At 45.7% G+C, this 18,499-nt stretch overlaps 1 protein-coding gene across 2 annotated transcripts in view; it reads left to right on the top strand.

Moving 5' to 3' along the window:
• LOC119005588 (atrial natriuretic peptide receptor 1-like) overlaps positions 1–16,147 on the top strand; it is a 69,989-nt gene extending 53,842 nt beyond the window's left edge. For both annotated transcript variants that reach the window (XM_037073348.1, XM_037073347.1), the window contains 16 exons: positions 878–1,013; positions 1,145–1,229; positions 4,055–4,172; positions 4,260–4,334; positions 5,994–6,071; positions 7,416–7,520; positions 7,865–7,936; positions 8,074–8,236; positions 8,681–8,836; positions 9,998–10,166; positions 11,042–11,188; positions 12,248–12,371; positions 12,481–12,549; positions 12,930–13,104; positions 13,809–13,907; positions 14,404–16,147. In XM_037073348.1, the coding sequence (XP_036929243.1) occupies positions 878–1,013; positions 1,145–1,229; positions 4,055–4,172; positions 4,260–4,334; positions 5,994–6,071; positions 7,416–7,520; positions 7,865–7,936; positions 8,074–8,236; positions 8,681–8,836; positions 9,998–10,166; positions 11,042–11,188; positions 12,248–12,371; positions 12,481–12,549; positions 12,930–13,104; positions 13,809–13,907; positions 14,404–14,549 (1,917 nt within the window). In that variant the 3' untranslated portion in view covers positions 14,550–16,147. The remainder of the gene's footprint in view (positions 1–877; positions 1,014–1,144; positions 1,230–4,054; positions 4,173–4,259; positions 4,335–5,993; positions 6,072–7,415; positions 7,521–7,864; positions 7,937–8,073; positions 8,237–8,680; positions 8,837–9,997; positions 10,167–11,041; positions 11,189–12,247; positions 12,372–12,480; positions 12,550–12,929; positions 13,105–13,808; positions 13,908–14,403) is intronic.
• Positions 16,148–18,499: the final 2,352 nt, after the last annotated feature.

Here is an 18,499-nt window from a genome sequence, read left to right as displayed (position 1 = left end):
ACGTCTGTCTTTAAGTTACTGACGGCTTAAATGTGACAAATGCTTAAAGAACGACAAATGATTGTGCGCAGAAGCAGGACAAACTTTTTTATCATTATTTCGTCTGAGCTGGGTGTTTGTGTTTGAGTTGGTGTGGAGGAAATCCAGCAAGGTAAAAAAAATGTAATCGAAATATTTATGAAATGGTGAAACCCGAAAACAACAATCAGGATTCAATCGAGAGGTAAAAGGCAGTCAGAGAGGTGAGATCTAGTTTGACCCTCGAACAATTATGAGAGTTTTTTTTCCTTCAGATTTAATTGATCTCTTGCGTCCTCTCGCTCTGTTCCACCATCACACCTCTCTGTCTGTTCATCAGCCTCGATCACACGTCCTGATAGTTTCAGTGTGACGGTTCGATCCGTCCTGTCGCCTCGCTGTAGTCCTGTGAATCCTCTGGGAACCGTCCAACCATCTGAAGTGTAGCGCCGGTTAAAGTCATGAAGACGTCATATTACTGCTGGTGTAAAATGACTCTTTGACTCAGTGTCTGATAGTTGAAATAAAGGTATAATAGATTTTATAGCAGACTCCAACTTTTTAACTAAGGTGGTGGTTTGTTCGAGGATTCTTTACATCAACAAGCTCAAGATAAACAGCGGTGCTGTTGATGCACCGCTGTTTATCTGACAAGCAGGAACAAAAACACTTGAATTAATTCAAAAGCGATTTATTCAAAACTGGACTGGTTTGCACCTTGAGGGTCTTCATCAGGTACAAAATGGTGGACGAATATAATCACTGCTCTGCATCACCGCCCTGCTCATGCGGTTTGACTTTAAGGTGATTACTTTTCTGTGTATACACCATCTTTAATGTGTTTGTCGATTCATTCCAGATAGTTTTGGTGTACAACAGTTCAGAGGAGCAGCTGACAGAAATACCTGGAACAACACTTCACTGGCTGGGTGGAGTTTGTCCTCCGGATGTTCCCGTCTGTGGCTTCAAGAACGACAACCCCGTCTGCCTCGCAAGTCAGTCGACATCACCAGATCAGCTCACTTAAGTCTCACACACTGTTAAGATAACTTATGGTTGGTACTTAATTCATGTTGAGTTAAATTCAGTTAAGTCGGTTAATAAATATCTTCTCTCTCTCTGACAGAGACGATCACCATCCACCAGATGGTCTCCATCGTCCTCTTCTTCATCTTCACAATGACGCTCACCATCACCGTCTTCATCTACAGGTGAGAGCTGCTGCTGCTCTGATTAAACTCTCTTAAGCCCCAAAGATGTTGAGATGTATTTTTATAGAGTTACCCTGAGCATCGCTCTGGTTTCCTCCACAATGAACACATGTTTATGATACTACCAGGTTTTGTTGATTAAGATAGTTGTCACAGATATTTGAAGGGAAAATCAAAAACTGCAGTCTCATTCACTCACGCTGCTCCCTGGTTCACTCCTGAAGGCCGTCAAATGAAATCCCACAAACCTCAGCTTGAAAGACTGATTCACTTTGGCTCCACCAACCCCGAAGCTCCTTTCTACCACCATAAACAAACTTCTCACACCCATTGAAAAACAACCTCCAACTCCTTAACAACAGATAAATACAACTCCTTCCTTTCAAGACAGTTTCTACAGCCACCTGTCCACCTCTCAGTCCCATGACCCCTCCACTCCTTCACCGACTCCCTGTGTCTCCAAGGGACCTGTCCACCATCATGTCACCTGGATCCTGTCCCGTCCCACCTGGTCAACACTCTTCCAGCCATCCCCTTCTCCCCGATCTCCCTCATCACAATAACTCCCCCCTCAGCTCCTGGACTCAACCCTGACATCATGACAGATTTCTGGCCCGTCTCCAACCTCCCTTAAAACCCACCTCATCTCCACCGACCTGTTCGTACCTTTTCAGGCCTCCTTTAAGTCACTAACGAGCCTCCTCCTCTCTGCAGACTCCGGTCACTTCAGCGTCCTCATCCTTCCGGACCTCACGGCAGCTCATGACTCCATCAACAACTCCATTCTTCTCTCCAGCCTTGAATCCTCCCTCAACATCACCAACACCGCCCTCTCCTGGTTCAAATCATATCTCACAAACAGACAACAGTTCATCCATATCATCAACTGCACCTCCTCCACCGCTCCTCTGTCCCAAGGCGTCCCCCCCCCCAACGGTTCCTTGACAGCTCCAGCCTGTCTCCCCCTCCCACACAGTCACAGCAAACTCTCCTTCAACAACACATCAGTCAAATCACCAGAACTGCCATCTTCCATCTCAAACACGTCGCCTGTCTCCGCCCATCACCCCCTTCCAGGGTTTCCGCAGAGTCTTAAAAAGTCTTAAATTTGATAATCTCAATTTTAGGTCTTAAAAAGTCTTCAATATGTCCATATTTATCATATAGGTCTTAAATTACATTTAGTTACGTCTTAAATATGTACGTTCATTTACCGCTGCAGTAATCGCCTTTTTTTTCATTTTGTTTTGAGGAAATGTGTTGTTGAGATTCACAGTTAGCTCTGTGTGTTCTTCTGTGTGAAGCATCCAGGAACGTAAGTAGCATTTTGCCAACATTGCAACTGGAATTTACTGACTTACACATCGACATTTCCAGAAAGACTTGAACAGCAGAATCTGCCAGAGGACCCTCAAATTGGGCACACACTCAGAAAAACACCAGTTAGCTTCTAAAGACTTAAAAACAACTTCAAGTTCATCCAGTTCTGCTGGACCCGAACTCTGACCTGCCTCTGCTGTCTCGCAGTCAGGCAACATTCAAACCATCTTTGGCTCAACAGCAACGTTGGAAGTGGAGGTGCTTTGGATTTTGAACACTGTGTGTGTGTGTGTGTGTGTGTGTGTGTGTGTCCATACGTGTGTGCATGTGTGTATGTGCGCACACACACCAGGGTTGTTATACTAACACATACACATACTAAAATTAAATTCCTTGATAAAAACTAAACTGAAACTACTTAAATCACTTGTTAAACTAATTAAAACTAAACTGAAGTAAAAAATCAAACTGAAAAACTAAATTAAAGTAAAAACTAATGAAAATATTAAAACTATAATAATCCTGACACTCACATTCTTCACTCCATTCGTCATTGTTTGAGCTGCTCTATGAATGGCAATAAATGTTGTTATTTTTAAAAGTCATTCTGTGACTGCATTTACGTCGTGTAGGTCTTAAATTTAGTTCAAAGTGGTCTTAAAAAGGTCTTAAAGTCTTAAATTTGACTTGTTCAAACCTGCAGAAACCCTGATCCTCGCTTCATCACGTCCAGAATTGATTATTGCATATATATTTCTATCCTATTTCTTACCTTTTTAATTATTTGGTTTATTTTTCTCTATTGTTATTGGATTTTGAAACACGCTCCCCGTTTGTGGGACAATAAAGGTATTGTGATTCTGAGCAGCATCCTATACGCCACACCATCCAAACTCTGGATACATTTACATTTAGATCATTTATCAGACGCTTTTGTCTAAAGCGTCTTACAGTAGTTCTTACATACATTCACACACTGATGGCGGCGGCTGCCATACAAGGTGCCGACCAGCACATCAGGAGCAGTTTGGGGTTCGGTATTTTGCCCAAGGACACTTCGACATGCAGACCAGGGGAATCAAACCAGCGAAATAAACTGATATGTCCAGAACTCTGCTGCTCGGCTGCTCATCCATCATCCACCCGTGACCACATCACCCCCTTCCTCCAGAACCTCCACTGGCCTCCTGTCCAACGACGGATCCACTTCAGAATCATCCTCTTCACTCACAAAGCCCTCGACAACCAGGCCGACCTGCTCCACCGCCACAACCCGTCCTGTCGTCTCTGCTCCTCCAGGACAAACCTCATCTTCTCAATAGCTGCTCCCTCCCCAAACACACGAGAGACTGTACAGACCTCACGATTAAATGAATTAATACATTTAAAAACGAAGGTGTAATGAGAGACACTGCCCAGCTGAAGTATGGAAAAAGGACTGAACGTTGTTTCGGTGTTCGTGATGTCTCGGCCTCCGCTGCTTTTATTGTGACGTCTCTCTGCAGGAGGATGAAGCTGGAGAAGGAGCTGGTGGCTCAGCTGTGGAGGATCTGCTGGGACGACATCCAGATGAGCAACCTGGACAAAGTGCTGCGCAGCGGCAGCAGGATCACACTGTCGCTGGTGAGTACACACACACACACACACACACACACACACACACACACACACACACTCTCATGCTCTCTCTGATCCTGTGTGTGTCTGCAGAGAGGCTCTAACTACGGCTCCCTGATGACCGGAGATGGAAACCTGCAGGTTTTTGCAAAGACTGGATACTACAAGGTCGGTGTGTTCATCTTCTTTGAGCCTGACTGAATGTGAAGCACCGGAGGTCTAATTACACACATTTTCATGTAAATTACTGCCTGTTGTCACACAGCTGTAATCAGATTACATGCAGTCCCTGAAAGCCTCTTTAGTGTTCATGACTTCATAAACAGTCACGTTGTCGAAAAGCTCGTTCCTGTGACAGGAAGTGATGCCTGTAACATCCTCACGCCCAAAAGCTAATGGTTTTTTCCTGTGTTTATACGGGAAATTACATGTTTTCTTTTTTAAATGTTTGGTTTTAAGATTATTGAGATTTCAGACTGTTGGTCTTTTGCATTTCAGTCATAATTAAGTGCTCCGTCTCTGAGGTTTTGTCCTTTGACTTCCTGTCTGCACATGAAGTGGGTTGTGTTGATTGACGTCTGCTGCTTGTGAACAATCTGTGGCTCCATTTTTATCAAATCAGTTTTATAATCTAACACATGGCTGAAGGACCGACGGAGCTGAAAGAACATGAGAGACTTTCTTCTGACAGACATAATGTTGTCTGAGTGGTCGTTTCACAACATGTCTGAGAGCAATATTTCTTTATCACAGTCGCTGCGGAGACTCACTGGTGGAAACTGTTTTCCACCACACGGGCTTATTATTTCTTAAATCAGATTTCAGACCCAACAAAGCAAAAATCAGCAGGTTTAGTGAAAAACACAAATACTGTTAGTAACTTCCCCACCTGCATCATTGAGCTGATGATTTTTAATCTGTTTTCTGTGGTGATGACCTGTTTATATCAGGCTGTGTGAACCAATCAGGACTCACACTGTTGACCATTTACTCTGACCAGCAACAGCGACCAGAGACTAACAGACACATTAAATCACGACTGAGAATCAGTCAAGTAAAACAACGTGAATTCTGTCGGCAGTGAAAAGTCCTCATGAGGTTTATCTGACCTCACTTATCATTGACTGGACTTGTAGTTGTCAGTTGTTTTGAAATATATCTGTGGAAATAAAGAGTCGCTTGTCAGTAAATGTCTGTTTACACACTGATGTTGTGCTGCAGATGTTGGCTGGGAACATGAAGCAGGCAGAGGATCTTTATTTCTGAAGAAATATAAAATCACTGCAAACAATAAAAAGGAAAAAATCAGTTTGATAAGAGAGCTGCCACTTAAAGTGAAACTCTCGCCAAAATGCAGCTTAGGCTTTTTTGTGAATTTACCCGAGTCAAACCTTCGTGTAAAAGCATAATTACACCGAAAGAGGCACTTTTAGGATTTATTGTATTTTTGTTTTCGGGTCAAACTCATTTTCAATGGGAGTGCTACGGGCACTTTTACGATAGCATCAAAATCTCTGTTTTTAAAACAGTAAGAAGTCTGAACACAACATGAAACTTTGCTGGCAGCATCACCAGGGTCTCTGCACATGAACACCAGCACTGACAACATTGTTCTGTTTGTGTACACAGTTTACTAAAAAGAAGGTTATGCTTTTACACAAAGGTTTAACTGATATACATTCACAGAACAAGCCCAGGTTGCATTTTGGCGAGAGTTTCACTTTAACTTGTCCAGGTTCGGGGTTTATAATCTAAGATGAGAACCGGAATCGTGTTTTTAATCGATGTTGAAGGTTTGAATCTGATCTTTTCTTTGTGTTCTTTCAGGGAAACATCGTGGCCATAAAATACACTGACAGGAAACGCATCGAGCTGAACAGGGAGGTCCTGTTTGAACTCAAACATGTGAGTGTCCGACGGTTCACTTCTTCACACTTCAGAGCAGCTTTCAGACGAGAGACGAGGGATGTTTGGATCAGAGCTGCTGAGTCATGGCAACAATCAGGAGAAATGTAGAAAAAACGTTTTTAAATGATCTGGTCCTGTTTCCTACACAGCTGAACAACTAAAAGGGACCCACAGCCCATCAGGACTTTACATATTTAGCTTTAAGAATCGATAAATCATCCAGATGTTGTTCAGTCCAACACGTTCACTGAGTCACTGGAAGAGTTTCAGACTGACACGGTCTAAACACAGTGGAGATTTCCTGTGTGTGCGCAGCATAAATACTTTTATATACTTGTTGTTTCGGCTACAACAAAACGCTCAGTCGGCTCGACCTTGTGACATATTAAAAAGAACACAGTACCCAAGAACAAGTCTGCAAGAAGAGATGATTTTTATCCACCAGCCAAGACTCAAAATTAACCAAAACTGTCTGGAGGACAGAATGAACAAGAGCAGGAGAGAAGTGTGGGCCGGCTGCACAGTGGACCCAGAACTTTTCTTCCTAGACTATGAAAAACTGCTTAAACTAAACAAACAATTAAACACAGGACTAGTGAACCTTCAGAACACAGAATCTGAGAGAGACCGTTCTCCTCCAACCTCCCTTAAATGTTGGGCAGAAACAAATCGTCTGATTAGGAGCACCTGAGAGGAGAGGAGGAGGAGAAAACAGAGGAGGAGGAGAAAACAGAGGAGGAGGAGAAAACAGAGGAGGAGGAGAAAACAGAGGAGGAGAAAACAGAGGAGGAGGAGAAAACAGAGGAGGGGGAGAAAACAGAGGAGGAGGAGAAAACAGAGGAGGAGGAGAAAACAGAGGAGGGGGAGAAAACAGAGGAGGGGGAGAAAACAGAGGAGGAGGAGAAAACAGAGGAGGGGGAGAAAACAGAGGAGGAGGAGAAAACAGAGGAGGAGAAAACAGAGGAGGGGGAGAAAACAGAGGAGGGGGAGAAAACAGAGGAGGGGGAGAAAACAGAGGAGGAGCAGAAAACAGAGGAGGGGGAGAAAACAGAGGAGGAGGAGAAAACAGAGGAGGAGGAGAAAACAGAGGAGGGGGAGAAAACAGAGGAGGAGGAGAAAACAGAGGAGGAGGAGAAAACAGAGGAGGAGAAAACAGAGGAGGAGCAGAAAACAGAGGAGGGGGAGAAAACAGAGGAGGGGGAGAAAACAGAGGAGGAGGAGAAAACAGAGGAGGGGGAGAAAACAGAGGAGGGGGAGAAAACAGAGGAGGAGGAGAAAACAGAGGAGGAGGAGAAAACAGAGGAGGGGGTGTAACATATATTAATGTATTTATTTGTACAGATGAGAGACGTCCAGAACGAACACCTGACGAGGTTCATCGGCGCGTGCATCGACCATCCAAACATCTGTATCATCACAGAGTACTGTCCCAGAGGGAGTCTACAGGTACACACACCTGACTGTCTGTCTGCCTGTCTGTCTGTCTGTCTGTCTGTCTGCCTGTCTGTCTGTCTGTCTGTCTGCCTGTCTGTCTGCCTGTCTGTCTGTCTGCCTGTCTGCCTGTCTGTCTGTCTGTCTGTCTGTCTGCCTGTCTGTCTGTCTGTCTGTCTGCCTGTCTGTCTGCCTGTCTGTCTGTCTGCCTGTCTGTCTGCCTGTCTGTCTGTCTGCCTGCCTGCCTGCCTGTCTGCCTGCCTGTCTGTCTGCCTGTCTGTCTGTCTGCCTGCCTGTCTGTCTGTCTGTCTGTCTGCCTGTCTGTTTGTTGGTTGACAGTCTGTGTTTTGTGTGTTCAGGACATCTTGGAGAACGACAGCATCACTCTGGACTGGATGTTCAAATATTCTCTCATCAACGACATCGTCAAGGTCAGTTTCTTTTTTCTTCTGTTCTCTTCTACACTGTTTTGTACAACCATGTATTATGTTATTAATAGTATGTGGATGTCATGGAGCTGATAGTTTGCAGCGAGTGTTTGTCTTTGAGTTCTTCTCTCTCTCTGCAGGGCATGGTGTTCCTCCACAACAGCGTCATCCTCTCTCACGGTAAACTCAAGTCCTCCAACTGTGTCGTCGACAACCGCTTCGTCCTGAAGATCACCGACTACGGTTTGTCCAGCTTTCGATCTGACGACGACTCAGGAAAAGATGCTCACGCCTACTACGCCCGTGAGTTTTAGTCCTTTATCGTCTTTACTACAGTGAATCACAGCTGCTCGTTACTTTCCACACAGGCAGTGAAGATTCATAGAATTAGGTCAGTTTCAGCGCTCACATACAGGACTGTGTAAAGATACAAGATGAGATGTTTCTGAAACTTTTGTCTTTCTGAAAACAAGAGAATCCAAAGGATATAAAATGTTCTAAATATAGAAGCAGAATGAGATTTAAATCTGATTTAAATCACTAATGTGACCAAATTTTCAACAGCAAAAAGTTTATTCCAACGACTGAATCTAGTCATGAGACTCTAATTAAATAATTGTAAATACTGCAAAATCAATAAAGTAAACACAGAAGCTGTGAAAGAACCATAAACCTTCTAAAACTTGACGGCATCTTAAAACCTGCTGTTTGCTGTCGGTATACGCGGTGTCTGTCCTCCGCCTGCAGAGAGGTTGTGGATGGCTCCGGAGCTGCTCCGGATGGAGTCTCCTCCTCCTCAGGGAACTCAGAAAGGAGACGTCTACAGCTTCGGCATCGTCCTCCAGGAGGTGGCGCTGCGCAGAGGAGCCTTTTACCTGGAGGGAGACCCGCTCAGCCCTAAAGGTAGGATCCAGTCCACACACACGACATCTGTTCTGTCCCGATGGATCTGATGCTAAATACCTGACGAACCGTCTTCACCACCAGAGGAGCTTGTTTCCTGTATTATGAGCCGTCCTCCAGTAAAGAGTCCAAATGTGGCCAAGGTTTTAATGCTATAATAACAACAAAGGAAATGTTATAAACACAAGAAATTATAAAAAATAAATAAATAAATAATAAGAAGCAGCTTTTGCAGAGCAGTTTGTCTTCCATTATTACTTCGATGTTTTCCATCAGTGAGTGAACCGTGTTCTTTGGTTCTGTCGGCTCCTGAATGTGTTATTGACCTGATTGGAAGCTGCTGTGTTCAGTCGTCGATCAGGAGAGCAGCAAACAAAGCCGAGGTCATCGGCTGGACGGATGGAGGGATTGGAGCTGATTCAGTCCTGACGACGGCTCAATGAGGTGAATTAGAGACGGAGCATGACAGGAGGAGGCTGAGAGAGAAAAGAGGTTCACTGTGGGATGTTTGCTTTTTCTCTGACCTGTTGGCAGCGGCGACGAACAGCCAACTGGACCGCGCTTCAATTAATCTGCAGTTTTTTCTTTCCAGCTTTATTTTCCACGAACACTTTCCAGGAACTGAACCTCTGAAAGAGTGATCCAGCTTCAGAGCTGTTGGCCTGCAGTCTGTCAAGGGCCTCGTGTGTTTCAGAGTGTAATTTTCCATTGTGTGTTCATATATATTTTAAATCAGCAAATCCTTAAAGTTGACATGCAAACTATTCTTCAAGAAATATCCTTATAAATAGATGATTCTTCAGTGGACTTCAAGGCTTTAAGATACTAATTGAAGTCTGTTTTCTGCACAAACATCTGCAGTGATTAAATCTCCAGAGAACACTTCACAGGATAACCAGCTCAGTATTTCTGTCCACATTCAGACTCGTCGATGATTATTTTTATTTCTTCTTCCAACCAAGTTTCTCTCCTTCAGTCCAGTGTTGCTGCATTTCTTCTCATTTTCACTGCAGTTTAATAACCATCCGTCTATTTTTAGTTGTTTATTTGCTAGTTACGATCTTCCCCAAATAAACAAGAGAACCGACATGTTTTGAACAGTAACCTGTGAGGACCGTTCATGTCTCCTGATATTTTCCTGATGCTCCTCTCCCTCTGCAGAGATCGTGGACCGGGTGGTTCTGGGTGAGTGGCCCTGCCTCAGACCGACCGTCGACCCCCAGAGCCACAGTCCTGAGCTGGGTCAGCTGATGCAGCGCTGCTGGGCCGAGGAACCAACTGAACGGCCAGAGTTCAACCACATCCACCTGCTGCTACGAAAACAGAACAAGTGAGTGCTGCAACAACAGACAGAGGGCTGACTGAAAGACGAGGAGTCAGATGTGGCTTCTGACCACTCGGCTTTCTGACTTCCTGTTTGTGGCTCATAGCGCCGAGCCCACTGGACCTTTAAAAACAGCTGACAGATGTATAGTTTCATGTTTAAAAAGGTCCAGTCGTTTCCTTAAACTACTTCTCATTGCAGTTTTATTAAGGAAACTGTTGAATATAGAGCATTTGTGCAAACAGACGGGAGGGGAGGGACAGACGCTGGTAACTTGGATAAACAAGAGACTGTTTTTAAAACTTTTAGGATTAAAACCTGAAAGCTTGAGTGCTGTTTTAAGGGCTGTAGAGAGAGGGGGGGTCAGGTTTAGCCTCTGATCAGAATCAGCACACCACTGCTGTTTTTGTTGTTTTACGTTGCTTTCAAACAGCCATTTCCCTTTGAACTATGGCTTCTGTGTAGGAATATGGATGTTGTACCGTCGAGGGAATGTAATGCCAGAAATGTTAAAAACACAATGTACACTTAAACAGATTTTATATTAAGATGGGACCAAATTATGTTTGTAGAGTTTCAGCAGTGCAGCGCTGCTTCTCCAGAGCTGACGGTCTAGAGATGATTACATCAGACAAGCCAACATCAAAAGACCCGACTGTTCCTTTAATTCATGAACAGGAAGAAACAGTATCTGCTGACTTTCATGTCATGTTGTGCAAAAAGCCTCTGAAATGTGACTGATTGCACTTTTTACATAGCGTGTGAGATAAAAACAGGTAATTATCTGCATCTCTGTGCTCTATGATGGAGATTTAAACACCCGACACCATCAACCACTGCGTGATGATGAAAACAGTCATCATCATCCTGTTTGTGTTCAGGGAGTCGAGGACCAACATCCTGGACAACCTGCTGTCCCGTATGGAGCAGTACGCCAACAACCTGGAGGAGCTGGTGGAGGAGCGAACACAAGCTTATCACGAGGAGAAACGCAAGGCTGAAGCTCTGCTCTACCAGATACTGCCCCAGTGAGTACTACTACTGCCAGATACTGCCCCAGTGAGTACTAATACTGCCAGATACTGCCCCAGTGAGTACTAATACTGCCAGATACTGCCCCAGTGAGTACTGATACTGCCAGATACTGCCCCAGTGAGTACTACTACTGCCAGATACTGCCCCAGTGAGTACTACTACTGCCAGATACTGCCCCAGTGAGTACTAATACTGCCAGATACTGCCCCAGTGAGTACTACTACTGCCAGATACTGCCCCAGTGAGTACTACTACTGCCAGATACTGCCCCAGTGAGTACTACTACTGCCAGATACTGCCCCAGTGAGTACTGATACTGCCAGATACTGCCCCAGTGAGTACTACTACTGCCAGATACTGCCCCAGTGAGTACTACTACTGCCAGATACTGCCCCAGTGAGTACTACTACTGCCAGATACTGCCCCAGTGAGTACTGATACTGCCAGATACTGCCCCAGTGAGTACTGATACTGCCAGATACTGCCCCAGTGAGTACTACTACTGCCAGATACTGCCCCAGTGAGTACTGATACTGCCAGATACTGCCCCAGTGAGTACTGATACTGCCAGATACTGCCCCAGTGAGTACTGATACTGCCAGATACTGCCCCAGTGAGTACTGATACTGCCAGATACTGCCCCAGTGAGTACTGATACTGCCAGATACTGCCCCAGTGAGTACTACTACTGCCAGATACTGCCCCAGTGAGTACTGATACTGCCAGATACTGCCCCAGTGAGTACTACTACTGCCAGATACTGCCCCAGTGAGTACTGATACTGCCAGATACTGCCCCAGTGAGTACTGATACTGCCAGATTCTGCCCCAGTGAGTACTGATACTGCCAGATACTGCCCCAGTGAGTACTGATACTGCCAGATACTGCCCCAGTGAGTACTGATACTGCCAGATTCTGCCCCAGTGAGTACTGATACTGCCAGATACTGCCCCAGTGAGTACTGATACTGCCAGATTCTGCCCCAGTGAGTACTAATCTCTGCACCCCTCTCTCTCTCTGCCTCTACACCTTCTTCTCTCGCCCGTCCTCAGCTCGGTGGCGGAGCAGTTGAAGCGAGGCGAGACGGTTCAGGCCGAAGCCTTCGACTCCGTCACCATCTACTTCAGTGACATCGTGGGTTTCACGGCCATCTCAGCAGAGAGCACGCCGATGGAGGTGAGCGGCGCCACACCTCCTTCCTGTCCTCATGAGACGGGCAGCCTGAAGTCTGCTGGTCCAACAGAACATTTTCAGATCATCTTCTTTGACTCTTTTGACTCTGCAGGTGGTGACTCTGCTGAACGACCTCTACACCTGTTTTGATGCCATCATCGACAACTTCGACGTTTACAAGGTGACAACAAACTGATTTAAGTCATTGTAATATAAAAAATGTAAGTGATAAAACAGAAGAATCACAGACGACTTAAATAATTCTGGATTTTTAAGACTCCAGATTCATTAATGCTGCAAAGACATAAATATCTTTGGAATTAGAGACTGTTATTGATCCAAGGTTACCAAAGATTAAATCAGCTTCCTTCCACATCCTTTACGTGTCTCCACCCAAAATAAGAACACAAACTGCCTAAACAACCTAAAACATCACAGTTTAAGAAAAGTTGTGTAAATCTATGCAGAGTAACAGCAGCAGAGCAGAGCTGAGATAAAACCACAAGAACAGACGTCCTCTCTGACACTGACCTGTTGTTTGTGGTCGCGTGGCGCCCCCAGGTGGAGACCATCGGCGACGCCTACATGGTGGTGTCGGGGCTGCCGGTGAAGAACGGGAATCTTCACGGCAGAGAGATCGCCCGTATGGCCCTCGCCCTGCTGGATGCCGTCCGGACCTTCAAGATCCGCCACCGATCAGAACAGCAGCTGAAACTGAGGATCGGGATACACAGCGGTGAGCAGGAGAACACACACCATCAGGTCATAAGCATCTGACAGGAGATGACATGCTTGTGTCTCTAGTTTTACTGAATGAACTCTTCACATCACATCTGTTATCGAGGTCTTTGTAAGCAACAACAGGCTGATTACAGGTTGTACAAAGTAAGACGACATGTTACATTTTAATAACAAAAACATGAGTTTTAAATCATTAAATCAGTTAAACACAGTTTAGATTCAGAGATTTGGCTCTGACTGTATACGAGGAGCAGTTTACCAGGTAATGTGAGATATTTAAAAAAAACCATGATGAAATACTGATTAATAATCAACTACAGACATTCAACTGGTGGCTCGTCAGCCAAATGTGGCCCTTTAACAGCCTCATTCAGTCCCTTTGATCAGTCAGTGATAAGAGTTCAATATTATCTGTGTTTCAGGATCAAGAAGTTATCGAGTCATTGTCATGGAATAACAAATATTTTTTGACATCTGGAGAAAACAAGCTTTGTTTTTATAATTGTAAGATGTACGATTGTTTTCTCAGCAGGATGTTTCTGACTGAATTAAACCAAAATCATTGAAACAGTAAAAGTGATAATAAAGTGAATAAAGTGAAGTCTCTAATCAGGGGAAAGTAGGTGTGAGGAACAGGAGCTGTCGGAGCCTCGTTTACCTCAGGACAGGTGTGTAAGCCTCCCCCTCTGTGTGCCGCAGGTCCGGTGTGTGCAGGAGTTGTGGGTCTGAAGATGCCACGTTACTGTCTGTTCGGTGACACCGTCAACACGTCGTCACGGATGGAGTCCAGCGGAGAAGGTCAGACCTGCAGACACGCAAACATGTGACGACAACCGCGTGAACATGACAGACACAAGTCTTCTGCTTCAAAAGCATTTAATTCAAGCCATTATTCATCTAAAGTTCAGCTCTGAACACCTCGCTGCTCATCATCTACAGGAGTAACACCAACCACAACTGATCCTGCTTCAGTTTATATTCAGGAGGATCGTTTAATCAGGAGATTTGTGGAAATAAATGTGAGATGATGAGCCGTCGATCACAACACAACATCTAGTTCTGTTATATTCAGATGTCTCTACAACTCGGGGTGAACTGTCCCTTTAATCTGCTGCACATGTGACAGTTAGTCAAGAGAATGAAAAAGTATTTTGCCATCTAGAAACTAGTTAACTAAGCGATGTGTTCATGAGTTGACTAATGACTGACTGCTCAGTCATGTGAGTTTTTAAGAAATTCAGGACAAATACACACAAATTAGCGTGTGTGTGTGTGTTGATGTGTGTTTGTGCAGCGCTGAAGATCCACGTGTCGGCGGCGACTCGCGACGTCCTGCTGGAGTTCAACTGCTTCCAGCTGGAGCTGCGAGGAGAGATCGACGTCAAGGGCAAAGGGAAGATGACCACCTATTGGCTACTGGGCGAGAGCGACAGCCAATGATGAAGCACCTCGGACAGGAGACAGTGGAGGACAGAGAGGAGGAGACGGAGGAGAGGAAAGTAGAGAAGGTCTCAGGATCCTCGTCGGCCTGCAGCAGATCTGTCAGACAACTCGTCCTCTCCTGGTTGTTTTCTTATTTCTGCACAATAGAGACGTGGAAGGTTTCAGACTGCTGCACCGACCACACTGAAGGAAAAACTGCAAAAACTTAAGGAAGCTTTAAGCTGTGGAAGTGACAGAAAGACAGAGAGGTGAAGAGTGACGGCGTTCTGTGACGCTGATGGAGAAAAACCTGGTCAGAGAGCTGCCAGGACTGACACTGTTCACAGGAAGGAGCTGAAGACAACAGTATGAAGACACCATTCATTATATTCTGTGTTCCAGATGTTGCACCTGGCAGAGAAAATCTTCTCAGACTCAAAGACTTTACTGTGTGAGAAGAGTCTCTGCTGCTCTTTAACAGAGGAGAGGAAGTTAAAGGAACAATCCGGTCATCATCTCCTCCCTCCATGCTGATGGAAAGTCAGACTGCAAGACTTTACCTGACTTTCTGGACGAACTGTTCCTTTAACATCCATTTGCCAAAACAACCAGTTAACCTTCATCCCTTTCTTTTTTTGTCATAAACCGTAAAATGAAGTTTAAACAACATGTCAGAAGGATTATAAATCAGCTTTGTGAGTATTTTTTGTCATCTTTGTCTTCGTCACTTCGCTGTAATGAGCTCTTTGCTGCCCCCTCGAGGCTGGAGGGCTAAAAAACACCCGGTGCTACCTGACAGTGAGGACAGTGGGTGTTTTCTTTTCAGCTGTCAGGAGGGCCGACAATGAGCTCGTTCCACACTTTATAATAAGCTTCAACAGAAGACACAAAGATGAGATTTATGCTTCAATGAAAATGTGTTCAAACGGTAGTTCCACAGAAGGAAAGACTGGCTGAACATGTGGTTACCTTCCCCACCAGCAGGCAGCGACGTCCCTGAGCGGATGACTCGGACTCGGTTAAATTTGCAGTATTAACGACACGCAACACTGAAACTTGTCGTCTGGCTTTGCAAAGTTATAGACTCCAAATATCAGTATACAAATGTCTCTTTTGAATAAAAAGTTACATGAAGTTTGTTTTTGTCACACTGAACTCCTTTTCTGTACCATTAAGTTGATTCATGTCTGCAGGCGATCGGACCTGTGAGGTTTGACACCGTCTGTATCTCCGTTAACCAGGAGGACTGAAACTCAGCAGCTGTTTTCTTGTGGATTCATGAACTGAAATAGCCTCAAATGTAAACATGTCTTAATGTTTTAAAAAAACTGATATTTTTGTAAAGTGACATCACGTGTGTTTCATGTGGAGGAGCAGTTTCAGAATATGCGTCTAGTTTTTGAAAAATGAGCTTTGACGCTCATCATCGTGTCTGAAGAGGTTCTAGTCCTTCACAGGTCGACTCGTTCGTCCTGTGCTGTCCTTCTGCAGCCCTGCGTTAGGCTAAAGGTTAGCTTCAGCTCGAGCCATGAGCCATTTGTTGTTACTGGAGATCGAAGCAGCAGTGTGTGTTTGTTTGTACTGACCTGAATAAAGTGCTATTGTTGCAGTCTTCTGCCATTGTTCCTGTTTGAAGAGGAAGAGAGAAAGATTTATAACATGGTGACAGAATGTGCAGTGATGTCGTCTGTAGTTCTAAAACACAGAAATCAGTTAGCATTTCCTGTCCCCTCGTCTCAAAGTCTGTGAGTGTGTTGATGTGTGTTCAGTTGAATACCTGACATTAGGTGTGTCATCACCACAGGCTGAACATATTCACGTTTTGTTCTCCAACAATCATCATCAAATGTCTCACAGTTTAATTGTGAAGCTCTCCATGTGCTAACAACAGTTAGCGGTTGCTAACGAGTGTCTGAATGAGACTACAGAGGTTGTCGGGGACATTAAACGTCCTCACAGCAACGCGGAGACTCATCTACTCACTCGTCCGTCTTTACAGGCCACTTTAGTTCCACACTGTTCCAACTCTGACTTTACAACTTGTACACTGATCAGTTTATAGAAAACCTGGATAGTAATTGTGCAGTAAGACTCTTAGTGGTGGAGACGTTTCAGTCATGTGACCGTGATGTCGTCTGTTTGTAGCCTAACATTAGCTTCTTACTGCGACACAGTTAATTTAGCTTCACACATCACAGAGTGGAGTTCATCTGTGGAGATTATGTGAATGAACAGAAACTGGACGGATCACAAACTCGTGTTCAGAGATTATATAGATTTACTTTATTATCCAGAATACAGTTCAATAATCCCACAGAGGAACCAGAGAGGTGCTAACTTAATTTACCTACAAACATACATACACTCCTGAAGCAGCTGACGGGTACCGGCAGGCCAAGCGAGCGGCAGCACGGGCAGTTGCGGAAGCAAAAACTTGGGTCTGGGAAAATTTCGGGGAGGCCATGGAGGAGGACTATCGGTTGGCCTCGAGGAAATTCTGGCAAACCATCCGGCGCCTCAGGAGGGGGAAGCAGTCCACCACCAACACTGTTTACAGTGGAGGTGGGGAGCTGTTGAACTTGACTGGGGACATTGTCGGGCAGTGGAAGGAATACTTCGAGGATCTCCTCAATCCCACTGACATGTCTTCCATAGAGGAAGCAGAGGCTGGGGACTCAGAGGTGGATTCATTCAAGCCGAAGTCACCGAGGTAGTCGGGAAGCTCCTCAGTGGCAAAGCACCGGGGGTGGATGAGATCCACCCTGAGTACCTCAAGTCTCTGGATGTTGTAGGGCTGTCTTGGTTGACACGTCTCTGCAACATTGCATGGCAGTCGGGGACAGTGCCTCTGGACTGGCAGACCGGGGTGGTGGTCCCCCTATTTAAAAAGGGGGACTGGAGGGTGTGCTCCAACTATCGGGGGATCACACTCCTCAGCCTCCCTGGGAAAGTCTATTCCAGGGTACTGGAGAGGAGAATTCGGCCGATAGTCAAACCTTGGATTCAGGAGGAACAATGCGGTTTTCGTCCGGGCCGCGGAACACTGGACCAGCACCTATACCCTCCGCAGGGTGCTCGAGGGTTCATGGGAGTTTGCCCAACCAGTCCACATGTGTTTTGTGGACTTGGAGAAAGCATTCGACCGTTTCCCTCGTGGCATTCTGTGGGAGGTGCTCCGGGAGTACGGGGTCGGAGGCCCTCTGATAAGGGCTGTATGGTCCCTGTACAACCGGAGCAGGAGTCTGGTTCGCATTGCCGGCAGTAAGTCAGACCTGTTCCCGGTACATGTTGGACTCCGGCAGGGCTGCCCTTTGTCACCAGTTATGTTCATTATTTCTATGGACAGAATTTCTAGGCGCAGCCACGGGCCGGAGGGGATCTGGTTCGGGAGCCACAGGATTTCATCTCTGCTTTTTGCGGATGATGTGGTCTTGTTGGCTCCGTTGAGCCGGGACCTCCAGCATGTCCTGGGACAGTTTGCAGCCGAGTGTGAAGCGGCTGGGATAAGAATCAGCACCTCCAAGTCCGAGGCCATGGTTCTCGACCGGAAAAAGTTGGCTTGTCCCCTCCAGGTTGGGGGAGAGTTGTTACCTCAGGTGGAGGAGTTTAAGTATCTTGGGGTCTTGTTCACGAGTGAGGGAAGGATGGACCGTGAGATTGACAGACGGATCGGTGCGGCGGCTGCAGTAATGCGGTCGTTGTATCGGTCTGTCATGGTGAAGAGAGAGCTGAGTCAAAAGGTGAAGCTCTCGATTTACCGGTCAATCTATGTTCCTACCCTCACCTATGGTCATGAACTTTGGGTCATGACCGAAAGAATAAGATCCCGGATACAAGCGGCTGAAATGAGTTTCCTCCGCAGGGTGGCGGGGCGCTCCCTTAGAGATAGGGTGAGGAGCTCTGTCACCCGGGAGGAGCTCGGAGTAGAGCCGCTGCTCCTCCACATCGAGAGGAGCCAGTTGAGGTGG

This window comes from Acanthopagrus latus, chromosome 17 (assembly GCF_904848185.1).
Source record: "Acanthopagrus latus isolate v.2019 chromosome 17, fAcaLat1.1, whole genome shotgun sequence".
Lineage (NCBI taxonomy): Eukaryota > Metazoa > Chordata > Actinopteri > Spariformes > Sparidae > Acanthopagrus > Acanthopagrus latus.
The sequence above is the reverse complement of the archived record's forward strand: the minus strand, read 5'-3'. Positions and strand labels throughout refer to the sequence as shown.